Here is a 27352-nt window from a genome sequence, read left to right on the forward strand (position 1 = left end):
TCTGATTTTAGGCACGAAACCGCATTTCCGAAAGTAAGTCCGGGCACCATAATTCCTTTCCAAATACCCCTCAAAACCTCATACCTGTTGTATCCCACAATGCCCTATGCTTCATTATCCCGGCATTTCTTCGCCCTTTGGCCTTACGTGATTGCTCATGCTTTCCAATGTATGCCAATTACCCATACCCCCAGATATTGATATTCAGCTACTCTAGGTATTTCATGGCCTTCTATTTTAATACCCTGATCAGTTGAGCCGTTGAAAATCATCAGACCCGACTTGACTGCACTAAAACTGAAGCCCGCAGCGACACTTTCGATAACGACGCAAACTCGAAATACGGACACGAGTTAACTTGATCCATCTTTTTTCTTTTTTCTGACGTCCGCCTGTGCCGGTGCTGTTGCATCACAAAAAGAAAGTTTATTTTTTACCTCAGTTCTCTTATTTAAAAATAGGGGCAGGTTTGCCTAAAAGGCCTTGTATGTCGATGTGTTTTCCATCGAAGCCTGGCCCAGTCGTTTTTCTGCGTGCAAACGGGCCATCCTCGCATTCGTTGAGAGAAAGCTTTCCCTCCTCTTTGCTGTGGACGGCAATGGCGTCTTCAATGAGCGTTATAAAATATTATCGTTTATAAGCATCCTCTCCGCAGTCACGGGCAATGGGCTGGAAACTCGACCTGCGAAAAAACGAACAAACAAACGCACTCAGTAGTTACACGGCGTTGCCAGTTCTTCGTTCAGGTGGCTATAGTATGTTCACAATGGATGACATCAAGTATAGAGAAATGTACATAGTTTTCATTTACTCCTTCTGTTATAGGGATAACCTTTGCAGAGTGTCGGTGATCAATACAGATGTTGACGGATGCTTTGTTCATCACTTCTGTCTGGGAAGTTGGTTCATTCTCAGATGTACAGATCGCTTCGCCTTTACGGCATGGTAAAGGAAATTCTTGGACTGTAAACTTTTGACAGAGGCTGCATACGCATTTTACACGCAAAGAATAAGAATAAATGAACTTATTTCTTAATTTGTCTTCTTTTCTTTCGGAAAAAGCTCACATTCAAATGGCCTTCGCTATCGTACGTATCTAGAACCAGAGTTGTCGGACGTAAATGTCGCATTTAACTATTTCGCTACCGAAGAAAAACTGGTTCGTCCACAAAGTTTGTACCGATACCGCTACGAACTAGAACATACAGTGTAGCAGACGGGAGAGATTTCCCATGGGGCGCCTGTCCTCGAAAATGAGAGTCGGCGCTGCTGTCGGTCACTCTTGAAAGCGTTTACGTGCACTGCTATCGCGTTCATGCGTTCGTCTGCAAACAGAATCGATAACTTCTGTTGTACTGCGTGCCTGTCGCGTAAAGCAAATAAATATTTGATTTTAACTGCGTAGTAAGTACTCCGACAGTGTTTAGAGAGCAAAAACAGCAACTGCTCAAGCGCGACTGTAACCCGTACGTTTCTGGCGGCGCTGCGATCGCACTTTCTTGAGAGTGACCCGAAGAGGGCGACATTTTTGGGGTCACTAGAAGGCCCCCGTCCGCTGCACTGTATATTCTAGTTCACTGTACCACTACCCCCGAAGAGTACCTGGGCATGTCATTGCTCGCGCAAGTTCCCACCCTGTAGTAAAGATCAGTTTGGCTGTCCCGCTGCGATCAACTTTACCATTAAAATAAGACAACACAAAAATATATGTAACTGGGCCGGCAAATCAAGACGAAAATAATTTGAACGCTTATACCAGGCAACTAGATATTCGCTTCCTGCAGTGAGGCGACTTATTCGCAGACAGGTCTGGTCAGAAAAAAAGGGGACTGAGAATGAAGGTGTGCTAACATATCCTCAGATTCAGAAGCTAAAATCAATACGGCTTTTGATAATAAGAGTAGGGCCACTGAGGTTTTGTGATTCGCTTCGGTATGGACAGATTTTGAATACGGCGAAGATTCGGCGTGCCGGCAGTGCACGAGAGTCAACTTCGATTTTACCTCGTCTTTGTCTTCATATGTTTTTAATTTAGCGATAGGAAAGAAGTGCATCTGGACTTCAGGCTGGACGTAGTGAAGAGCCGGATGACAGAAGACCTTTAGCCTCACAATCAAAATGAGAAATAATGTTCGTCCGACGATTAGGCGTCAGATCTTTGGTTATCACTTTCTCTGGTGCCTAAACGCCTCTTCTTCATTTGCTTCAAGTGATAAAAGGGCAACAAAAATAACCCGAATAGAAGCCAGGACGTGGCGCGAAGAATACGGGCTGTTCTCGGTACCCTGCTTCAAGAACACGATAGAATACGAAAGGATAGTTGCCAGACCGACTTTTTGACGTCACTTATTACTCGCAACCACTTTTCTTGACGGTAACGTTTGGAAGCGATTATTCTGGGCGAACATTTTAACCATAACCACGAAATCCTGAATGAGTTGCACAACGAGGCCCAACTATAGCAAGAATTTTGCACTGAAGCTGAACGTTTTGTAGAATTTGCAATAATTTAATTTAGTATATTATGCGCAAACAAAATTCAGTTTGGGGCTGTTTCTGCAATTCATGTTCTTTGTTGAGTCAAGTGGTGCAACAAAAATTTGATTTTTTATCACTTTTTTTTTCGGGAATAACGATTTTGGAGGAGTTAATTCTGCCGTATAAGTTTCCACCTTTCCTCCTCTCGCGCACATACTTCTGTCATCTTCAACACTGTCGTCAATTTGGTGCAGTGCTTTTGGCGCTCGACTAGTGTGCTCAAGGATGCGGGATCAAATCCCGGCCTCGGCGGCCGCTTTTCGAAGGAGGCGAAAAGCAGGGCGCCCGCGTGACGTGCGATATCAGAGCACGTTAAAAAACCCCAGGTGGTCGAAATTTCCAGAGCCCTCCACTACGGCGTCTCTTATAGCCTGTGTCGCTTTGGGACGTTAAATCCCATAAACACAACCCAACTTTCGCCAGTTTGACCTCTCTCCTTGTGTTCCCCTGTCTTCAACTAGCTACAAGGTGGCTCCTTCCTCGTACCAACGCATCCCTCCTTCCAGCAGCGACCGGTGCGAGGGCCACCCGACCACATGGTTTCAGAATATGTCACATCGTCCCTTGTGCTCCCCCCCCCCCCCCCCAACTCTGCTCCCATGATTAAGCCTGTGCCATCACTTGGCGCGAAAGTCTGAGCTCTGAAACTTGGCTGGCGCCAAGCGCGTATCTAAGGGAGAGCAAGCACTCCCCTGTCGCTATCGTAAAGTGATTGCTGATTGCGTGCCTGCTGCGCACAGGGTGGAGCTGGTTGGCCGGATCTATGGAGCCTTGGATTGGGGTTTCTGAGCATCCATTTCCCTTTACAATAACATTTGCTACTTCTTACCCTATTCTAGTTAATAACCTCTGTTACTACTGTTCTTGACACAGGGCCAAAATTGTTTCGTTTGAGAAAAGCTGCCGTCGCAGCCGTCGAAGAGATATTGATCCAGGCGATTGGTGTACTTACAGCTCAATATTATCTGGACCAGCTCCGTGACGGGCACCATGAACTTCAAGGCTCTGGTCTTCTCGAAGAGTTTTATCATGAGGGTCAAAAAGTTGCACGCCACGTCCTTGACCAGCCTCAGCACATTGAAAAACGGCAGCTTCTTCAAGATGCACTGCAATGACGTCGTGAGAGTACAGAACAATAATTAGAACGAGCGCGTTATTTGCGTGAGTATATTGGCATTACAAATATTTAATGCTTTTGTGAATACTTGTAAGCCAACATCTCTGTTCTTTTTCCTTTTGTTTTTTTGCGTTTTCGCAGAATGACAAATGTTGACAGTCCACACTTGCTAACTTTTTACACAATTCTATATGGCAGTGTGGAACAAGAAATAGAAAAGAAGAGAAGGATATGATACAATACAATACAATACAATACAATACAATACAATACAATATGGTACAATTCAATCACCCTTAAGGCACATGTTTCACAATATTTGTACAGAGATCGGGCTAGACATATATAGGGCTCTCAAGAAACAGTTGGCAGCCGTGAAGTGAAACTTTCTATTGATGAGCAATTAACCACTTCATCGGCTAAATCATTCCATTCGCGGACCGCCTGGAGAGAGAAAGAGAACATGAACTTATCGCTGTGTGCGCGATACTCGACTAGATGCTTGGAATATCGTGTTCTTTCGTTTCTATGTGGTGAGAGTGAAATGTGTCTATTGCGGTTTAAGACTATACAAGCCCCATTTTTTAAGTTACTATGTTGAGCCTTTTACCACTAGATATAAATGAATCTTTAGCGGCTGGACATAAGCTCAAATAAGACAATGAGCAAGTTTGAAACACGTGAACGCTCTTTTTTATTTCGTCGCTCACGAATCACGAAGGAAGCGAACCTGTCTTTGATTTATTGCTTTATTTTATTTATTGAGTGATGACAGCCATCTTTTGGTAGTCAAGGCAAGGATGGCGCAATGACACGTCTCGTGATACATACTACGCGCTCAGTATGAACTACACCGCGCGAGCCAGAATGTCCAGGCTTTTTCCTCCACTGCTAAAATTTAATATTATTTATTTATTCGGAAATACTGCTCTTTTTATTGATTTCCAGTATTGATGTACAAAATTTTAAAACGAAACTATGGCAATGGACAAGTTTGACGTCAGTTGACATTGCGTCTCCTTGGTCGGTCCATGTTCTTTTTGTCATACAACGATCACGAAAATCGGAGGTCACAGTAACTGATTGCTTTCTGATTGTGAGAAAACCTTAGCCGGTGTCAGTTGCTGTGATAGATGTCCCAGTTCATTCGCGTTTAACAAACCAACCGAATCTTAAGTGCTCGCCTTGTAATCTACATTGTGCCCAAGGAAATTGATCTTAAACGTCAATTAGCAGCAGTCCGTAACGTTACACCAATGCCGCTTGTATCCCTCACCGTTCGGCTCTTGTATACAGACAGGAGGTGAAAAACAGACGCCGCACAGTGAAGAACACAAATACCCGAAGCAGCTCAAGTCTACTCACCACCACCATGGACAGAACCGAAGTCACCACAGATGATCCGATCTGAAATAATAATAATAATAATAATAATAATAATAATAATAATAATAATAATAATAATAATAATAATAATAATAATAATAATAATAATAATAATAATAATAATAATAATAAATAAAAAATGACGCAAAATGGAGCGACAAGCCGAGGCGAGTTTTTTTTTGCGCTTGTTTTCTCCATTCGCGTGAAACGAATTTATACTCACGTCCAAGCTGCCGGTCTTGCTGCACATGAAGTGTTCAGGGCGAACGCACTGCATTGTAAAAAAACAAAAAAACAAAAAGAGAGAGAGAGACAGTGTAATAGCTGTAGTAGCTTTTACTTCCCCCAAGCCGCCGCATTGGCTTGTGTGAGCACAGTCCGTGTTACAAGTATTTGCGTATGCTTGTATGTCTTGAAGAGCGTTAACCTCCCCAAAAATCCTAAGTCCGTTTCGACGATTCACACTTTTCGCATTTTGAAACCTCCTGCTGTTATTTTTCGTTTGTCGAAGTAAGGCCAGAGTGCGGTTTTATAGGAGAGGTCTCGCGTTAGTTTTAATCACCAGGCTTATAGCGTTGCAAAATGGATTCTTTTCTTGCTGCGAGTAGAACGAGACAACGAGCTGTATTTAGGGGACGGAGGGTGGCGAAGTGCTGGAATGGGTAGTCCGATTTGCAGAATGCATTTCTTGCAATATATATTTTTTTTTTGGTCCATAAAATTCTAAGCCAGTGTAGTTCACTCCCTTAAAATTTCTAGCCTCCGCCCCCTCCCCCTCCCACACGCCGTATTCTTAAAATTGGCCTTTTTCTTTTTTCGTTTCGGTTTTACCAATCGGTTAAGTACATGCGAAATTCCAGTATCGAAAGTTGTTTCCTCATTACCTCAACTCAACGTGTGCACATGTGTGCTCCTTATTGCTGTCAGCTGGTGTTCTCAAGAATGATTGAACAAATCTTACTGTCCGCGGGAAAAAAAGTTTACCTCGAAAAAATGTCTGTCGCCCCTTTTACGCCGCAGTGTACTCTGTGATTGCTTTGAGCAATGGCGCTCGCGAGTTCTGAATTCAGCTTTACACTAGTTGCGAAGAGAAGAAACCACCGTCACTTACATCAGCAATTCTGAGGAAGTCGGGAAAGTAAACTGGAATCGTGTCGTTGCAAGGTCTCGACGTGAACAAAATCTTGCTGGGTTCTGGCTGCCTTCTTCTCCTAAACAAATTTTTCACTCTCTGCCAGAATGGGTACACAACAGACGTCGCTGGAACAAAATAACAATATTTTGAGAACGTGGGAGATACTGACACTCTCAAGAAAGGATGTCAGAAATACCGAAACTGTGCCGCACCGTGCAAATGCGTATGCAAGCAGTGGTAGCTGGCCAGTGCCTAGCATTAACTAGCATGTTTCTATAGAATACGGCGATGCAGGCAGTGCATGTATGCATTCGGCTTGCCCGAGAAAGATTCGCTCGCTATCCATCGTGCTATCTGGAGTTACCGATGTGAAGCAGTCGCGTCATAGTGTGAGATGTTAACGGATCACATCTACAGGAAACGAGAAGCCACGTTAGGCAGGTAGATTTCTTATCCTCTAGGCATGCTCAACATTTTACAACAAGAGCAGCATAAGCAGGCGCCGGTGAGGGAAACCGCACCCTGTACGGCTTCGGAGGTTAAGTTGTGGTCGCCAGCCCTCCTGCGATGGAAGTCCTGCAAGGCCGCTGCTCGCGAAAAACAGCCCTCTTCAGGGAGAGTTGGCGTTCACCCCAGCTCTTCTGTCGCCGGGTTTAGCGCATTAAGACGTAATTTAAATGCTGCGTAAATTTTTGTGCCAAAAAAAGGTTGCCGAAACCCGCAAGATCTATGTACCTGTAAGCAGGATCGTGCATTTACTCCCTTAAGCTGCCTCGGAAGGCTAAAGGCGCGCTAAGTTCCTTTGGCACCTCCCAAGTGGTACAACGATCCAGTTTCTTGCTGTCCACGTAATTGCCTGGGTACGGCACAGTATCTCTTTTCAGTCAAAGCAACTTATAACAGTGCCGGTTAGGACAATATATTGGATATAACGATGGCCTGCCGCGGCAGCATATCTGTGTTTTCTATGGCAAAATAAACCGCTTATACAAATGTTATCATAGCGCATCGTCGGTTATGATAATTAAAGCTGGTCATCGAGAGCCTTAAAAGATAAAAACACAAAGATGCTACAGCCACGGATGCTAAACTAGAGCGTGCTACTCTGTAGCAAAACAACGCCCACAGTGCGCGGAGCCGACCGATGGATCGAGCCGATGCTGTGCCCGCGTGGTCATGTACTCGAGCGTCGTGCTTTACGGAGACGTTTAGATGCCGCGGTGGCTTCGGGGGGGGGGGGGGGGGGGGGGGGAGAAGAAAATACTGAGACGTGTCTGTGGGTGTGCCTCTCGCATGAAATGCGCTGGGGCGCCAGTGGCGACGCGCGTGCGACATAACTCCTTCAGTCACCGAGGTGCACGCGCCTTCACTGCTCCCTTGGCCCTGCAAGCTCATCAGATATGCTTCTTTACTTCCTCTCACAAGCTGTTTGTAGCTCTGCGAAAGGCAAGGGCGCCCTCGACCAATCAGGACCATGCGCACTACAATGGGTAATTGTGGTCCGCTGTCGCCCCCGCTAATTCGGGGGCGAGGGGCCCGTAGGATCACAATGACCTATCATAGTGCGCATGATCCTGATTGGTCGAGGGCGCCCTTGCCTTTCGGAGTGCTGCAAATATCTTGTGAGACGAAGTGTAGAAAGTGGGCTTCGTTCGTAATGCCAGTGACGCGAAATCATGCGAAGCTCCCATCGATGTAGCTATGATAGCGGCGTGTCCGGACTGACAGAATTTTCATATTTTAACTATTCAGCCGTGAAAAAATTCTACGAAAGATTACGATACCCCCTAATGGGAAATTTTAGCCTAAATATATAAGCGTATTGAGATGTATTGAGACAAAGAATTTGAGAGTTGATTCTATATGTATACATGTGCAATTACCAAGCACTCTTTACTTTACTCAGGAGCCAACGAGGATTTCTCAGAAAAGAGCCACGATCGAGCGGCACAGAGCTCGTGTCTCTTCTTTCACTGATTATGAGAAATTATCTTCGGATCGTGACTCTTTTTCTCGCTCGGCATCACCTGCAACGGCATCACCTCAGCTATCACCTGCGCTTACAGCGACGAAGAACAGGAACTCGTGCAAAAGAGGCCTTACAAATGACAGAGTCCCTCCAGGACTTTATATTTGTTAAAGGTTCCCCTCCCCACCTCTCTTTCCCTAATATATGCTTTAGTTAGGCTCCCTGTAGAGAGGTATGGATGAAATATGCCGTGAAGCAGTCAAAGCTGGCTGATAAGTGTTTTTTCCTGCTAAGAAATCTACATTGTAAGCTACTTATCTTATTAAATGCTCTGAAGTTTATGCCACTTTGTTTTTGCTTAACCCGGTTATAACAATTACTGGACATAATGATATTATCACGGTGTTGTTGACCAGTCATAGTACAGTCACAGTACGGTCACAGTTTAAAATACGTCCTACGAGGGCGGAGCTAAAGTGCGTAGCTCACTTTAGCGGAGCGGAGCCTATTCACTTCAACGTCTTTCGCTCCGAGCGCCCCCTGGCAATATTTTCTTAACACTTCAATATTGTTACAAGTAGGTTTAACTGTATTTTTGTTCACATCAGTATTTACGCGCTTAAAGTTCTTGTAATATGAGGGGGATCGTTACTGATGTCATGCAGGGCTGTGAATGAAGAAAATAAAAAATATATGAAACTTCGGCATGGCTTAGGCTAGAAATGTGCAACATAGTGTGAAGGCCAGTTCCTTCCAGGCGAATATAAAGTGTTAAATATGAGGGCAACAACAACAACTACGTATCTGCAGAAAGCTCAGGAAGCACCCGATGCTTGAAGGGATGCAAAAGCAGTGAGAAGAACAGCATGTTTTGCTTACATCCAGGAAAAGCGATCCTCAAGACAAACCGGAGGCCAGCTCTCAGCATGCCCAAGATGATGGTCAGGAAGTTTTTGGTGGCCAGCGATGCCACCAAGCACTGCGAATAAAGACGACAACGCGTTTAACGAAACACAGTTCACCGGCGAATACTCGAACATCTTTACTCCTGAAGCTCTAACTATGAGTCTTTGCATTATAAGCTACGTTCTTTACGTGTTGTTATGTTTCTATCGAAATGACTGTGTGGCATGTACGTTTATGACAATGGCTATTACGAGCTGTGCCCTTAACTAATCAGCTGATATCCTGCTCCTGGTCCTCAAATTCTTCAGTTCAGTTCAGTTCAGGCGTTCAGTCGTGTCCGACTCTTCGTGACCCTATGGACCATGTCACGCCACGCTTTCCGGTCTCTCACTATCTTCTTAACATCACATAGCTTCATCTGCAATGCCTCGAGAATGCCATCTAACCATCGCGTTCGCTGCCTACCCCTTCTCCGGCGACCCTCAACCTTTCCCAACATCAAATCTTTCTCCAGCGACTCCTCTCTTCTCATCAGATGACCAAAGTAGCTGAGCTTTAACTTTAGAATTTGACCCTCCAATGAGCAGTCAGGGTTTATGGTCGACAATATCGACTGATTTGATCGTCTGGCAGTCCAAGGAACTCTTAAGAGTCTTCGCCAGCACCACAATTCAAACGCGTCGATTCTTCGGCGGTCAGCCTTTTTCACAGTCCAACTCTCGCATCCATACATTACAACTGGAAAGACCATAGCACGGGTTATACGGATCTTGGTTGGCAGACTAATGTCTCTGCTCTTTACTAGGCGGTCAAGGCTAACCATTGCTCTCTTTCCCAGAAGCAGGCGTCTCCTAATTTCATGGCTGCAGTCTCCTTCCGAGGTAATCTTGGCGCCCAAGAACAGAAAATCTGTCACAGCTTCCACTTCTTGTCCATTGATGCTCCAGGACTTGATAGGGCAAGACGCCATGATCTTCGTCTTTTTAATGTTCAGTTTAAGCCCAAACTTCTCACTCTCTTCTTGTACGCGCATCAGAAGTCTCTTGAGATCCACTTCACTTTCTGCCATTAAAGTGGTATCATCCGCATATCTAAGGTTGTTGATGCGTTTTCCAGCGATCTTCACTCCAGCTGAAGACTCGTCCAGACCTCAAATTCTTAGTGTGTTAAATAAATAAATAAATAAATAAATAAATAAATAAATAAATAAATAAATAAATAAATAAATAAATAAATAAATAAATAAATAAATAAATAAATAAAAACATCGATCAAGAATTGAAACATGGTTCTTTGGCTTAGTCTTCGGCTGTTCATTCCAGTGTTGGCGCGGAGCGCAAAATGCTCTCGCGTTCTGTGCGATGCCTGCGCGTAGTTTACCGTAATTATGGACCGTCAAAACCGTCAAACTCTCATACTTTGGCCAAATCAGCCCATCGTTTTTTGATACACAAACACTGTGAGAAGCTTCCCAACTGGCAAATATATAGAGGTCTGGCCTATAACTACTCAATAAAACGGAGGTTTGAGCTAGTTGGTACATATTTGAAAGGAATAACAGCGCAGAGACGAGAGACAAGGAAGGAAGACAACACTGGCGCTGTGCTGTCTTCCTTCCTTGTCCCTCGTCTCTGCGCTGTTATTCCCTTCAACTATAACTACTCCTTATTGCGCAATCTGAAGACTTATTCCGGTCTCTAGAGCTTCCTTCATTCCATTCATTATTCTCCTACATTGTGTCCATTTACACATTTTACTTAAACTCAGAATTTAAGACGACCTTGGCTGCTCCCCGTGAAGGTTGCGTTTGACCAGTGGAAGTTTCTCTTCCCAATAGCGACACCAGATTTGTTCACCTATTACGATCCTGAATCATTTCATAGACTTCCACACCAAGTGTTCGCGGCTACTTCAGTTTGCGCGTTAGAGTAAATATGAGGAACTTGTCTATAGCGTTTTCGCGAGGCTTGTCTTTGTCTTCAAACATTAAACAAGTGGCATACTGTGCGCTGTAAATTAGTATAATATATAATATACTGCTTTGATTCCTCCCTATTTGCATCGCACGTGTGACAAACGTCGCAGAAAGTTGTCTTGAACAGTGGCGCAATAAGTTGGGTATCATGCACCAACTAGCCCCACAATCTGTGCGCTGTGACTAGCCAAAAGTTTATCGCTTTTTTTTTTTCTGGCATTAAATGTTATTGACATCGTAATCTTTTGTTATACTCCGTGTTTTGACTTTGGTGCTGCGCGCATAAGCGGTACTTTGTACTTGACTCACACACTCACCTTGCCAAGTGCTCTGGATGCGCTCCTGCGGGTTTGCTAGAAGGATGAAAAAAAAAAAAAAAAGCATAAAAAACAGCCTTACGGCTTTCTATCACCTTGCTACGTGCAGTCGGTAGATTGCTATAAGAATTATTTCAAACGCGCACTTTTTTCTTTGTACGTTGTTTATAGGGAAGCAAGCAAAGCTTCGAGGTTTCGTCATCGATCCTGATATTTAGTTAGATTTTTTTTCACTAGCAGCGGCCTGTTCTCTGTCTTGATCTACCAAAAGTTACGTAAGTGACGAAAACTCTTCGGTGGCTCAAGAGAAGAAAAAAAAAAGCGAAAACGGTTTTCTCTGCAGTGCTCTATCCGATGAAGTGGTGTGTGCGCACTTAGTGAAAGCTGGTGGCGTAATAACTTTCTTTGAAGGCCAATAAATAGAACTACGTAAATCGTAGCGTGATGGAAGCAACGTAGCTAGTTATTCTTCGAAGCGATCTATAACTTTTGTATTGACATTTTTTCCTGAAGCCAGTAACTTAAATCTTTCTCACTAGTCTTTACTAACTAATTATGTTTGGTGTACGAAACCCCGAAGATTAGAATAAGCGACCCTGAACAACTCTTAGTTTGGTTTCCCTGGGCCAGGGCACGCCGTAGGTTTTTAAAAAATGTTGGTTTAGAACACTTAGCTCTGAGGCTTAGCTAAACCTACAATCCAGTTCGGCCCAAGCAGGAGTGGCGCAATACACAAAAGCTAGCTGTCAGCTTGATATACGAGACATATTGCCCAAAATTAAAGTACACGCAAGAACATACAAAAACATAGGAGAAAACCATGACGAATGAGTCACAATCAGGATTAAATTACATGAGATAATTGTCAAGCCGGTTTGCAGAATTATTCGATTCAGTTATTGTTACTGGCAAGCAATTCCAATCTGCAATATTTCTGGAAAAAAAGCTGTGTTTGAATGCTTCTGTGCGCGCGAAAAATTGGGACTAGGCTACGTCTGGTTCTTCGCGGTGTTCTTTTTATTTTGCTGTTATTTTTCATCTTTATAAATGACAGCTACTCTTGTATTGCTTCTCATATATTTGTCTGTTCCCGGATGCTTCTGTGTTGTATAAGGTTATTAGCTTTTCGAATGATTTCATTGCGTTACAGGATGATTTGAATGAAATTGCCGAGTGGAGTAAAAATGGGGATGTGTATTACTTGCAAAAATCTGCATACATGAGCGTCACAAAAAAGAAAAATTCATTTCTTTATCAAATCAATCGAATTCATCTTTCATCAGTATTCGAATACAAATTCAGTATTCCAATACAAGCCTCTACATTACACTCTTTAATTTGGGGTAGCACACAGTAATTTAGTGCAGGAGCTTACTGTGGTTACCTTGCTTGTAGCTGTTTATTTAATCTCTAATAATGCTATAGAAGCTAAATGACTGAAGCAGCATTGTGAATAGCTACTTTTATAGTGAAATATGTTCGTGGTTATGCTTTGATGTGGACTCGCTGCTACTTTCATAATTAATCTCAATCTTTTATCTTATTTTAGTTCAATGGGTAAGGCTCCCTCTCATGTTTAACGGGTACCAACCAGCCTTACAAGATATATTAAGGGGCAAAGATTACTCGTGAGTGGGCAATTACCGTGATGAGTTTGTGTGGCTCGTCCTGATCTGTGCTTTTCTACTTTCCTGGTACTGTGTTTTTGCGCTTGCAGTTTTTCATTGATGTCAACGCCTCCTCTTTTTTTTTGTGCGTTTCAATTCCAGTGGGCATGAGTCAGCGTAAGTATATGCTCTGTGGCGTCCCTCATTGGTATCGGAGATTGAATGTGCAGCGTTCAGTTCTTTGTTTCGGTAGGTCATAACTGACACATTACGTACGCACACTATACTCTAAGCAGCTAGGAACACACATGCCAAACTGGCGGCCTTTTTTACTCAGTTAATACCACGACCTTAATTTACAGTAACACGGCAGTTCTGTTTCTGGTCACTATGGTTTTAGCGAAATGTTTATCGTCTGCTTCTGCTCAAAAGAGCTGCAGTACTGGAGCTTTACTGATGTGGGTTGATAAGGGCAGCTAACTTCTTGGCATGGTAACCGCTACTTCCATGCAGGTTATTATCCCCACAGTTAAAATTTTGCTGTACTTTTGCTGTACTTTTGCTGTATGAGGTGTGTTTCTTACTGAATATTTATTTCCTTCATCTGTTATAACTGCAGCGGCTTTTTTTAAACATGCGCACTTTTATTTGCGAGTGAGCAACACTTAAATCAACCTCTGCTTGGTAAGGTACTCGTAATGACACCTAGCGTCATTGCCCGTATCACTAAAGGTGGGGCAGGTCGGGTCACATTTGTTTAGAGCGTCAGCTTTACTGCGCACATTCAGGTAGCTTGGGACGATGTCGCTATAGATCCTTGACATTACCGCTACAATAGATGTTTGCCTCAGCGTTGAAACAGTGTACCTACCACGTTACCTCATGCATACCGCGTGATCCAACATCATAATAATAAAAAAACAAAGTTAAACAAATTTAAGTCACTAAATTGACGCATGACTGGTACCATCGAGGCGCCCTCGACATGGGGGTTTCATGCTCGATATACATGTTTGGCAGCGTAGAATGACTGGTAGATTTTTTCTTCATTGGTAATGCTGACAAGGATGATAAAAAAGGCACAAAACTTCATGTATAAACATTTCATTTCAATCTGTCTGTGCCAATTCGATAGCAAATAGAATATTTTGATATGTGAGCTTATACGTACACAGTTCAGTTCAGTTCAGTTCAGTCGTTCAGTCGTGTCCGACTCTTCGTGACCCTATGGACCATGTCACGCCACGCTTTCCGGTCTCTCACTATCTTCCTAACATCACATAAGTTCATCTGCAGTGCCTCGAGGATGCCATCTAACCATCGCGTTCGCTGCCTACCCCTTCTCCGGCGACCCTCAACCTTTCCCAACATCAAATCTTTCTCCAGCGACTCATCTCTTCTCATCAGATGACCAAAGTAGCTGAGCTTTAACTTTAGAATTTGACCCTCCAATGAGCAGTCAGGGTTTATGGTTGACAATATCGACTGATTTGATCTCCTGGCAGTCCAAGGAACTCTATACGTACACAGCGGTGCGCTAATAGCGCGCACACTTCCGGTAATCGTAAATACCTTTTTTTTTTTTCGTTTACCCGACGTAATTGTGGCTGAAACGCTTAAGGTAGATTTTGCAGGATTTATTACTTTCACAATTCAGTATGTCTGTCTTACTCCAGTTACAGCATTGCAACAACTCAGCTTTATGCCGGAACTCTTTCTAGTGGAGAATTTCTTTTTTAATAACTATTTCAGGACATCACGTAATTTATTGATGGTAGCCCTTTAGTGAAATGACATAGGGTAACATGACACTGCGGTTTTCGGCACACACGTTGTGACAAATCCAAAGAGTTGGGAGCGATATTGCTGCAGTAATTAACCGTCTTTTCATGAATGGCCTCTGCAAGCGAGCTTTTATTAGAATATTTCGCTGACAGACAGCTACAGACAGAGCCACAGATCTGTAACGGCCACGAGTCCGCTGAATAAAGTTCATTTACAAAAAGGCGCGAGTGTAAATAGTTGAGTTAAATAGTTGCTACTTCGCGCCGGAACCATACCCTCATTGTTTAATTTTATTTTGTGCATAACTTACTTTGTTCAGTCCGCACAGGTTCAGTGTCCCGTTCAGGCACTGTAAAGGGGCACAGGTAACAACAAAACAATATATAGTGACCAGCAGAATATATCAGTGCTTTAAATGCCACTGAAACGGATAGACAACCAAATCGACACTTCGATGTGACGGATACGCCGACCCTGGCATGTCATCTGTTGTTCTGTGACATCGACCGTCATATAGAGAAATGCTCGATGCACTTCTTTTCGTATTACACGCAGTGTTGTTCCAGCAAGAAATTTCGGACATCCTGAAACTAGGGTGAAAAATAATACATTACAGAACATAGTTTCAGATGCGGCGGGTGCCAATTTCTAAATGACCACTAATTAACTAGCTGTAAAGGTCATACCGAAAGAAATGAGCAACATTTCTCTTCATGACTCATTGTGCTGCATTGCCGGAAACTAAAGCGTACCACTTTATTTTTTCAGAATTTTCTATACGTTTTTGGACACCTGTCCATTTCATACACATATTTTCAGCACTGATCGGGGACGCTGGAGAACACGCCTCCGGTACATCGTCCTTCGTTCTAGTCTTGTAGAGAACAGCGGTGTAAAGCAGCAAAGATCGGCGCTGAAGTCTCGCATGGTCGCACTGGAATTTTGTTCTTCGAATATCCGAACATAGGAGTCCGAAGGAGCCAGATCAGTGCTGCATAAGGTGACTACCGAAGGACATATCAAACTCCGTCGTTGCCAGTTTTGTCGGCTATTCTGGGGTAGCGGCGACCGGGCACGCATTAGAGAGATTTAACTTACCGCGATCCGCTACCCTGATCCGCCACCGTGCTTTCCACTGCGCATGCCCAGATCCCCTTGACGCCGATAGATGGCGCCACATACTTGATGTCGGCACATAGACCTGCCGCGTCAGGACCAATCAGCTTGTGCGCCTGCCCACGCGCGGTAGAGGGTCACGGTGGCGGATCGCGGATCACGGTAAGCTAAATCTCTCTATTGTCGCTCTGAAAAATTAGGGTCGCGGCTTTCACCAGCGCCACCGAATTTTCTAAATGTCGCAACTTGACGAATGTCTGCAGATAAATGCTCCAGGGTAGGGTTAGGGAGAAACTTTCTACTCGCCGACCGCTGAAAAAAAGAGAGAGAGAAAAAGCAGCTAGACAGTCATTCCGCTGACAAAGGATGCATGAATCGAGACATTTAGTTTAGCGCTATTAGCCACTGTAGCGCTACCACTGACAGCCACCGCTTGCCGCTACCGCGCGAGCGTCAGCGCGCATGCGCAGATCACCTCTACGACGACAGATGGCGCCACATTTCCACCAAATGCCGGCGGACCAGACACGCGGGGACCAATTAGCGCGCTCTATGATGTAGGTAAAACCGTCGACAAGGAAACCACGAAGCTGCTGTGGGATGCAGTTTTGGATAGCTCCGGCTTGCCCCTGGCAAACGTGCGTTCCGACTGCACGATATCTTCACATGGTTGTGAACAAGGAGGTTCTAATAGAACTGTTCTATTATAACCTCCTTGATTGTGACCTATAGTTGAGCCGCTGAGCCGTTTGTCATTACTGCGGGCGTCTTTATGATTGGCCGCTCTATGTCCGCTGGGTTCAATATAAAAATGGCTTTCGTAATGCAATAAAACAAACTGATGGGTAAGTGGAATGATACGAAGGAAGAAGAAGGAACGAGGCATAGCGCTGATTTGCAACTGATCAATTTCAAATCAGCGCCGTGTTTCATCGTTTCTTCCTTCGTGTTTGTGCAGCAGCGCTGCTGTACCCTATAAATATTTTATGCATTTCATGTTCCAATTGCATTTTTCTATCAAAAGGACATTAAAAACAAAGCCTGCATTTTTTGAAAAAGGGATACAGTATACAGTCGATGCTTGATATCCAGCTTCTGCTCTCTTTATTCTTACCTTACTTATGCCCATGACATCAGGAATGTACACAGGATGGCAACGGGGCCCTGTAGGCCCTGAAAATGAAGGCGAGGAAGCAAATCATGGCATTATGCGCAGTCCTCGTGTATTTTCGCGCTGTCGGTCTACAGCGCGTGCAGTGAAATGTCTACTTACTGCTGGTGGTGGGAGGAAGCTGTGTCTCACTTCCTTGCGCCTGTAACTGGGGGTAAAGCTGTGTCTCAATTTCTTGCGCGTGTACCTGAGCCAGAGCGAACGCAAAGATGACCACGCAGCATGCTGCTGGGAGCATTCTCGACACACCGGCCATCCTGAAAGAGAACGAAAACATAAGTTTTAAATGTATACGCATCTGAAAATTTCGATTACTCTTTCTTGCGCACATTCGAAATTAAAGTGAATGTAGCGATCGCAATGGGTACTGGGGACAAAAAAAAAAAAAGTGAAGCCCCAATGTTTCAGCCGGCATGTTTCGCCAGTTCAGTACGTGACATTTTTTGCTCTGGTAAACGGTCGTCGGATTTCTTCCCCTCGATCTCGAGAGGCTGTGGCTTCTACAACTATTGTACTTAAGCTCTGAAGGCATACTCCCTAATAGAGCATTAAGACACGAACTTAAGTTACAATAGATCTATTTACTCTATACTTTTTTTTCTAAAGAGCAAACGAGCCCATTTCCCAGAAAGCAATGAAGTTTAGTTTGTGGTCTTTAACGTCCCAAAGCGACTCAAGCTGTGAGAGGCCGGTATCATGCCTTCGCGCATAACATGTCTTGCTCACGTCTATTCGGTACACCTGATTTTCCTGACACATTTTTGCACTCTTCCTGCACCTTACCGTTTCACCTATGATTTTTATTTCCGTAACTCTCTGCGTTATCTTCAGTTAAACCTGAACCCTTTTTGCTGACCTCCACGCTTTTGTGGCACAGGTAAGTACGGGCAAAATTAAACTGCTGTACACTTTTTTCTTGAGGAATATACTCACAAAGTGCCATTTAAGATCACAGAGAGGGCTCATCAGATACGTTCCACATCATTGTTATTTTTCTATTTTTTTTTTTTTTTTTTTCATTCTTAGGGCCCAGATCTGCGGGCACTACATGGCAAGTAGATGTATTCCCTTACCACTTACAGCGCCTCGCTACCTATATAAACGGCTGTTTCCTTCTGGGACTACTGAATATAGCTGTAGTCTTCTGCATTTGAATTTTTAAGCCCACCGCTGTCTTTCCAGGCATTTGGTCGTCCTTTGAAATTTGTTCCCAGGAAGTGACATATCAGCTTATTGAAGATTATTTAGATATTATCCATTACCTTTTATCCTTAGCTGTTCTCAATCCAGGTCTCTGAATACCTTAATACGTAAACAAGCTATAAATAGCATTGGGGATATCGTGCCTTCAGTTGAATTTTGAGATCAGCTGATGTTATCTGTGAATGTTTTCGTGAACCATTTTCAAGAGTTAGAGTCAGTTGATCGCAATGAAAGACGAAATCAAAAGCCAAATGGCAAAACGTGAGCAAGCAAGTGAATCCGCGGCACTTAACGTCATGAGCGGCGCGTAAATATCAAACTGAAGTGGCTTAACGAAAATAAAATAAATCGACCAACTTTAATTTCAAATTTCTCACCAAGGAAAACCTCTTTTGTAACCAAGCAAATGATCACGAAAAGGGCTAGCTATTAGACTTTACTAGTAAAACCTCGATGGGGTTGTTTAAGGTAGGTTTTTTTTTTTTTTTGTTGTCGAAATAATGTATTGATATATATAAATTTCGTACAGATGATTTCTTTATCTTTAATAAAATATATTACACTTGGGTATACGTGATCACGAAGGTGCTTTTGATCGTTTTTAGCAATAAAGTCGAACGTTGAGCTCGCTTTATTTGCAATTTTCTTGTTAAAAAAAAAACAACAACTAAATTTGCAAGCTTGGCAACCTGCTGGTAACACATTTCTTTAGTTTTCGTAAAATATATACGATTAGTAACCAGCAGCTTCAAAGGTGCTTTTCTCAGCCTTTTTCGGTGTCCTCTCGAGCGAAAGGCAGCGGTTTTCAAAGTCTTTGCCTGCATTCTCGGCATGAAAACATTTTTGTACATTTTTTTCCCCGAAACTATACGGTGGGAGCAAACAAAGAACTTTTCCACAGATATTATTCCACGCCTTTTGCGTACCATAAATAGTATAAGAGCTTAAGTCAGTTTGTACATCTGTAACTAGAAATAGGTATTCGTGGGTAGCAGTCACAGAAAAGCAAGAATGAAAGCAAAAATAATTGTTTTTTCCAAAGTGAAATATTCCAGTCGTCGTGTATATATCAGGTCTCTACATCCAGTAGATATTGAGGAAAGGTACACAAATGTAAAATAATAAAAACAAATATAAACTATACCAGGTAAAAGTTTAATTTAATTCTAGCTCTTGCGCAAATTGCATTCAATTAGAAGATTTTTAGCAAATTTAATTGCCATAACTACAATTTGTTACAACTACTGTAGAGCCACTCTTCGAAAGCCATTTTCAATGTCTCACTCTATCTTATAAGTTCGCCTTTAGTTGCAAGTGAGTCCGAGAATTTCAAACTAAAAGCTAAAAGAACATTTGAGAAATGTGTGAGAACATTCATTAGGTTTTGATATGAACACAAACCCTTCGCCTCCCGGTAACTCGGCGTCCCAGCAGCTGAAGGCAGGAGGGCGAAGAAAAAAAAAAAAGGTGACTTCTCAGCGCAGAAAGTCTTATAACGACGAAGGTAATCCTTCGATGCCGGAGTGAACTGCGTAGCTTCTCTTATTCGACTGGTAGAATAAAGAAGGTGGGAAGCAACCGGCCAGACATCGGTGTAATCACTCAACTAGAGACAAGCTGTGCGACGGCTGACGTAAGCAGGACTGTGTGGGACATTTTTCGGAATATGGGCCGACCACCCCGCGAACAACCGGAGTTGTTCACAACACGGAGGTAAGTCCTGTCACACAGATTCAATCGCCGTCCGTGATCAATTTCACGATGTGCGAGATTGCCTACACAGTAGTGACAAATGTCGGGATGGCGCTGACAAAGCAAAATAAAGTTGTCCCAGTGCAGCCATCAAGTCTTGTTTGTCACGCTGTTGTTGTTTGTCACAACTGACATTAAGCAAAAATGATGTCTTTTCCAGTGAAATTTGGCGACGACAGCATGCCTAGAAGATTGTTTGTTAGTGTACACCTTACCCTGGGAAGCTGCCAATCATGTTAAAACTGTCGCATGTGACACGATGTGCCATTGTCATCAACGGAACATTTGTCCCCACCTCGCAAAAAGCCGTGGCCACATGGGGATGTAAACAGCGCCAAGCCTGTGTTTAATTTCGACCTAACGAGGTAGAATGGAAATTTCCGCACTTAGTCCAGGTGAACGGTAAAATCTGTGTATAAACCCATTGTCGAAGCAAATTCAGCCAACCCTCCAAAAAATGCCGTCCATTCCTTTCTTAGCTGCAAGAATAGAGCCAATAGGTAAACCCACACGGCTTACATAAAAATTGGTTTTGAAGATTGGCGCGCGGGTGCTGGCTTTGGGATCCCATTGGCAGGTTTGAACGCTGCAAGGCATGAAAGCATACCGCAGAGGGCCCGTACAACGACGTGCTGCTAGCTCCTAAATCTTATCGACGATCATCGGTTGTCTGATTCACAAACCCGTGCGATTCACAGGACCAGCTGTACGAAACAACTAAGAGGAAAAAAAAAAAAAAATTGGCCCGCACTCTTTAGTTATCAGTCTCTTCGGCAAAATAATAAAAGTGAAACTGCAAGTGTATACTCCTCCTTTGAAAGCATTCTTTTAGAGATTGAACGACTTTCACTCTGTTCATGCTTAAAAGTTCACCTGCCATAAAAACGCTCAAAATTATGCGCATATAGCCTTCAGCTCATATATTCAGTTACCTACCGATTTGTTCAGAATTTTAGATCGGCTATTTTTTTTTTTTTTTAAAGAAAACGATTTTGAACAACTTTCAGCCGCCCCGCCGGGGTGGTGCAGTGGTAAGACGCCCAACTACTGTGCCGGAGTCCCCAGGTTCGAACCCTACCACGGCGGCTGCGTTTCGATGGAGGCGAAACGAAGTGGCGTCCGTGTGCTGTGCGATGTCAGCGCACGTTACAGATCCCCAGGTGGTCGAAATTACTCCGTAGCCCTCCACTACGGCTCCCCTTTCTCTCTTTCCACTTTCACTCCCACCTTCATCCCTTCCCTTACGGCGCGGTTCAGGTGTCCACAGAGCAAGTGTGACAGATACTGCGCCTTCCCCTTCCTGTGAACCAATTATTATTATTATTAACAACTTTCAGCCTCCGCCTGTGTCTTTAGCGGATCGCATGTATACTGGATGCGCGTTGTTTTTAAGTTGAAAGCTTTACTAGCCCCATTACTAGCCCCATATGCTGACACATTTCACTTCCAGGAAAAAAATGAATGCATTTAAAATACATTTACATATACACTGCGGCCCCACAAAGAGTAATGTTGTCGCATTCTCACATTTAGGTGGTCCTAAGTGTCTCTACTGAATCTTTTGTTGAAGATAACAACAACTGAGAGAACAGTGCCGTAAGAAACCCGATACGGTAGAACATCGAAGACACCGGTCAGATGCGGTTGCTGACGAATCGAAGATTGTCGTATTCGTTCCCGGAAGACCGTCTTTAAGTAATTGGAGATGAAGATGCTTAGTGGCGTGCGTGACAATCAAAGGCACACCTTAACGATGCAGCATGCTATACGCGAAGAGGGACTGCGAGCGGAAATAAAGATCCTCTTTAGGACCTCGACACCAACCCGTTCGCTTCGAGTTTTCTATGCCTCCAGAATCTAAAAGATCAAGACATGATAGGAAGGGATTTGCTGGAAGCGTCGACATAAGTACGGCAAATAGCGTTTTCGAAATTCGGTTTTAGCCAAAAAAGGCTAGTATTTACGGCTCACTGGCTTTTTAATAAAAGTTAAACTTACTCATAAGCGAAATTAATAACGTTTACAGGTGATGGACGAGATGGGACGGTGTCGTCATTAGGCTTAGTGGTTACGGTGTTGGTCAACGTTCTTATAGATCCAGGAACGTTGGTGTTGGCTGAACATTTAAGGAAATATCCCAACGCTGCTCAACTGCACGTTGGTTAGTTGCTCAACTGTACGTTTTCAGGCACTGCTTCGTTACCTTATACTGTTATGCAGACTGCATGGTTATGCTAGTCACAGCGTTTCTTACTCTTACGCAGAAGGAAAGCTATGCCGCCATTTATGGGAGTTTGTATGGAGTTTCCTGACGACTAGTTCAGCCACCATGGGCACCCAAAGCATCATTGGGCGGAGAGCTATCGTGTGCAGAACTACAACTTTTGGCCAAGAACAATGCAAAAATAAACTTTGTTCTACAATGAAAAATGTCCCAACATTCAATATTGGGACTATAAATTGCAAAAAGCGAGCGGAACAGCATGTAAGTGTAAAATTTGTCCAAAATAAGCGATTGCTCTCTCTCCTATTGGCTAAGTCTTGAGCAGCCCGGGAACCAATATTTCGCCCCTAATAAACACGTTAAAAAAATGTTTTGAAGCTATAATGGTTGCTCAATTATTTTAGGAAGTTTTTTAGGGGCATTTCGGAAAACAGAGACCTCTTATTGGCGTCGTCTGCTTTTGCGCCTTCGCTACTATGGCTTTGCTTGCTACGTTTGCGACTCATGATGATGATAATGAGGAGGAGACATCTTAGTAACGTCACTCCTTGTTCTCGACAAAATGCGACTGTCGTGCACCAAGCAGCTCACCGGCGCATGATCCGTGATCCGTGGTGGCTGAAGTGCAGCGCCCCCAGCTTTCCCTTTAGGTAAGAGTAAGAAACTCTAAGCTGCTAATCGCGAAGCCTCGTCTGCTAGTGTATAGTGTTTACCGCTAATAAGGCTCCATCCGCATCTGGCCAAACGTCGTTTGCTAGCATAGTGCTGGACACTATCTCTAGCCCAGAGCAATTCCTTCGTTAAGTATACAGGTTGCTCCACTGCATAAAATTCATGCACCCCACCGCGGTGACGCAGTTGTTAGGGGCACTCTACTGCTGTACCCAAGGATGCGGGATCGAATCCCAGCCGCAGCGGCCGGTTTTCGATGGAGACAAGAAGCTAGGCGCCCGTGTGCTGTGCGATGTCAGTGCACGTTAAAGAACCCCGGGTGGTCGAAATTTCCGGAGTCCTCCACTACCAACGTTTATAGATCTATAAACAATGTACGCTACGGCGTCTCTCATAGCCTCAGTCGCTTTGGGACGGTAAACACCATACACTAAACAAAACTAAACTAAACTATAACCGTCATGCATATTCGTCACGAAAAAGTGTCTTAAGCAGTTGCAACAACGGGCTAGCGGTAGTCGCATAGCTGCAAACAGCGCGTATGCCACATGCATGATGCCCCGCCCTCTTGTTCAAATAAGATTAACACAACCATGCAATTCAGTTTTTAGAAGAAAAATTTAATTCGCACTTTTTGTTCGCCTGATCCATCATTTAACTTCTGCTGCTTTTTAAATGGCAATATCGCTTCTTTTCACAAGCACAGCCGTACGCACAGCCAAAACTTACTGGTAAGCTGCACTTCGTGCTAACAAAATGGTGAAGGCATACGCTAAGTGGTTTTGACTCCACTGGAATACCACGTTATATCATCGAAATAGAACCGCTCGTCCACCTGTTGAAAATACTATGCACCCCCCCCCCCCCCTTCCCCCAAACACCACAAAAAGAAAAGAAAGACGAAATCTGCGTTGCGTTGAGAAATGAACACCGAAATATATTTGACGACTTAAAAAAAAAAAAAAAAACAGAAGCAAATAGTCGAACTTGACATGCTACATGCTGTTTCGCCAGTCTTTTGTTCTTCTGTTTGTTAAATAGCTTATAATTTTATAATGTATCAGTGGTCACTAGAGCTCCGTTTTACTGCCAGGGCTCTGTATCTAGCTTTTAGGTACACATGTTACTGACATGTATACACTACTGACACAGATATTTCAACAATAGTGTTGTGACAAAATACGCAGACTGCTTCAGAGCTCGCATGCGTGTGACAAATATACATGGACACTCAGCTCATTGTGCACCTTGCGCACCAATATCCAGATCGTGCTGAAGATGGGATACATCAGACTGGCCAAAAACATTTTTGTCAATGACGTGGTCGCCTGCATGGCCGCGTAATTCGTAGTTCGATCCTTTATAGTTTCGTTAATTTATATAAATTAAAACACGCACGCACGCGCGCACTCACACACACACACACACACACACACACACACACACACACACACACACACACACACACACACACACACACACACACACACACACACACACACACACACACACACACACACACACACACACACACACACACACACACACACACACACACACACACACACACACACACACACACACACACACACACACACACACACACACACACACACACACACACACACACACACACACACACACACACACACACACACACACACACACACACACACACACACACACACACACACACACACACACAAGAATGGAAATCTGAGCTAGTTGGTGCATTGCAAGATCAAAAAACAGCGCGGCTACTTGGGACAAACAGACCCATGGTTCTTGAGAAAGCGTCCTGGTTCTTGAGAAAAAAAGTGTATATTACATGTGCCTTTTTCGAATAAACTTCAGTTGTTAGTCAGCGCTTGTCCGTTATTCTCCTCTCTGTTTGTCCCAAGTAGCCGCGCTGTATTTTGATCTTACACACAACAGTAGAGTGCGAATGTGACACTTGCGCATTGGTATCTAGTTTAAGATAACATGCTTATGACAACTGGCTGGTGGAATCATCGCTAATTCGCTTAAGTAGGGGACTACGTGGAGTGCACAATTATTGGACCAGTAGCGCGTGGGGAGGACGCAAGGCCATCCAGAACACGTGACGCCGTTGCAAGCAAGGCAGCGCTGTAACCGCCTGTGGACATTTCCCACAAAAAATAGCAAAACAAAACGCACGGCTTTCTAGCACTTAGCTAAAGAAACATATATTCTGGAATTAGTACAACTCTAGTCCACAACCCTTCGCTGTCAAAAGCGGGGCTATCGACAGTAAAGTTTTTGAAGTAAAGAGCTTTTTAGCGTATACCAGCTAGCGGCTCTTATTAATATAAATTTACAGTTTTAGAATCGCCACTGTTATGACACACAAAACCGAATATTGCAGCGCAGAGCGGTAGAAAATTATTCTTTTCGCATAACTGTCAGTTTGAAAATACAGGGACTTTTTTTTTTTCATTATCTGCCCGACACTTGAAGACATTACAGAACGCGTCGTTACTATACACGAGTTGTTGCATATCGCTGTTTGCCACCGCACGACGCTACCTGGAGCAGCTTGGAGAGGTTAGTCGAAATTTATCGGTAACGAAGCATTCATTCTTTGAGCTCAGTGCACGAAAGAAAAAAAAAAAAAGGTATACTATATGGCGGCCTTCTTGTTTTTACGTGTTGTATATGACGGTACACATCTTCTGACGTTTACCGCTCAGCGACAGTCACTTATTCTGAGCAAGCGAGAAGTCGACTGTCAGTTGTTCGTGCACCGCCATTTGTGTCTCATGTGCTCTTCGTCTTTTCGATGAAAAAAAAAAAAAAAAAAAAGCCAAACTGTACTAACCTATCTACAATAGTTGTTTAGTGGTTTAAATTAAGCAGAAGAAGTTAGGCTGAACAGGATGTAATTCAGAGTACTGACAACCGGAGGTCTACTAACGGGACAGGAAGAAAGACCTAATTGATGACGGCCAACAGTACGGCGAAGTGACAAGGTTTGGCAACTGCAACGACGTGGCAGCAGCAAGGAACAAGCGGAAATTATCCGAGCTCACTGGGGGGGGCCTTTGTCCGATCTTGACGCCAAACGTAGCTGCTAATGACGACATCATGACGTAGATGCGTATAACAAAACACATCTACTGATGGAAAAGTACTCATGCAGCTGCAGTCTATGTCTTGCGGCTTGAAAATTACGTTAAAACACTTAAAATACTTCACCGCAAAATATGGCGGCTTTATATGTTTGTTGATATGTGTTTTGTAAGCAGCATCGCGAATGAAGGCGACAATCACGTTCTGTGTTTGACATCCGTCGCCTTTTTCCTATTCTTGATATTCTTCGTCTAAATCATCAGAAGCAGCATGCAATGTCATGCCTTCTGGCGGGAACCGACTAAGACTTCTGTATAAACGTTTGCCGTTTGCAAAAGGTTATATATGACAACTGCCATTACACTCCTTTAAATACATAGCTGGGTACATAGCGACCCCGCAGCTTTTGTCTGAAAGTGAGCCGCATTTACAAGAGGATTCTTTGCTGCAGGCAATTTTTTCACTCTTCATATCGTAAATGAGGGGGTTTTGAACGATAACTCAGTTGTTAATCTTTTCCTCAAAATGGCAAGTTTAGCATCATGTCCTTCACCGTTTTTATGCTGACTGACAGCAGCGATAATATTAAATTTCTTTTCTATTATATATTGTCAAGTGCATCTTCGAAGCAGAAAATGAGTTCACTATCCGTTGTTTGGTTTGGTTTGGTTTGTGGGTTTTAACGTCCCAAAGCGACTCGGGCTATGAGAGACGCCGTAGTGGAGGACTCCAGAAATTTCGACCACCTGGGGTTCTTTAACGTGCGCTGATATCGCACAGCACGCGGGTGTCTTGCTTTTCGCCTCCATCGAAAAGCGGCCGCTGAGGCCGGGATTCGATCCCGCGTCCTTGGGCACAGTAGTCGAGCGCTGCAACCACTGCACCACCCCGGCGGGGCGGTCTTCATTTCATAAAGCCTAGTATTCCGACATTGCACTTTTCGACCATAGTATCTCCTAGTAAAAGGAAAAATCATCCACGCAGGTGTTTTGCAATCGGAAATTAACAGGCTGGTTTTCTTTGCATCTGTAAATAAACATTAGGCCTTGTGTACTCGCTTGAATCGCAATCACGTGTGGCTCTTGAAAGTGCTAAGAGGGGCCAGTATCGGCGTTCCAATCCAGCAGGTAAGTTTGAAACGGAGCGGCTTGCGTGCGGCTCGCGTGACAGTCCAAGGCTATGAGTTAAGACGGTGTTACGCCATTAATGCTAGTCAATCAGCTTCACTAACAAGCTAAAAGTGCACGTATACTGAAATATACGTACCGAATGGCGTCGAATTGAGCGTAGCGAACTCTGTAGGCAGTGTGTCGCTAGTCGTGCAAGGTGATCCCGACAGGTGCGATTGCCTCCAGATCATTGTTCTTTGCTGTCGCACGTTTCGCCATT

General features: G+C 43.8%; 1 protein-coding gene across 1 annotated transcript; it reads right to left on the minus strand.

Moving 5' to 3' along the window:
* Positions 1 to 378: 378 nt before the first annotated feature.
* Positions 379 to 27352, minus strand: LOC146189641 (uncharacterized). The gene is made up of 11 exons (XM_084603306.1): positions 27230 to 27352; positions 17125 to 17279; positions 16966 to 17024; positions 15046 to 15084; positions 11344 to 11379; positions 9025 to 9124; positions 6153 to 6301; positions 5265 to 5312; positions 5021 to 5062; positions 3491 to 3644; positions 379 to 682 (listed from the first exon to the last, which is right to left on the minus strand). Exons 2-11 carry the CDS (start codon positions 17276 to 17278, stop codon positions 618 to 620), a joined length of 846 nt encoding a protein of 281 aa, XP_084459432.1. The 5' UTR covers position 17279; positions 27230 to 27352; the 3' UTR covers positions 379 to 617.

The sequence above is a fragment of the Amblyomma maculatum genome, chromosome 5 (assembly GCF_055883805.1).
Source record: "Amblyomma maculatum isolate TAMU_Amacu chromosome 5, ASM5588380v1, whole genome shotgun sequence".
In the NCBI taxonomy this organism is placed as follows: Eukaryota; Metazoa; Arthropoda; class Arachnida; order Ixodida; family Ixodidae; genus Amblyomma; species Amblyomma maculatum.

Bases quoted from the DNA above. Each gene is read 5' to 3' on its own strand.
- LOC146189641 (XM_084603306.1), bottom strand. From the start codon at position 17,278: ATGGCCGGTGTGTCGAGAATGCTCCCAGCAGCATGCTGCGTGGTCATC. The intron at 15,085-16,965 runs GTAAGAATAAAG...GCCCCTTTACAG, and splicing joins ATGTCATGGGCATAAGTAAG to TGCCTGAACGGGACACTGAA. The intron at 9,125-11,343 runs GTGAGTGTGTGA...CTTTATTCGCAG, and splicing joins CATCCAGAGCACTTGGCAAG to TGCTTGGTGGCATCGCTGGC.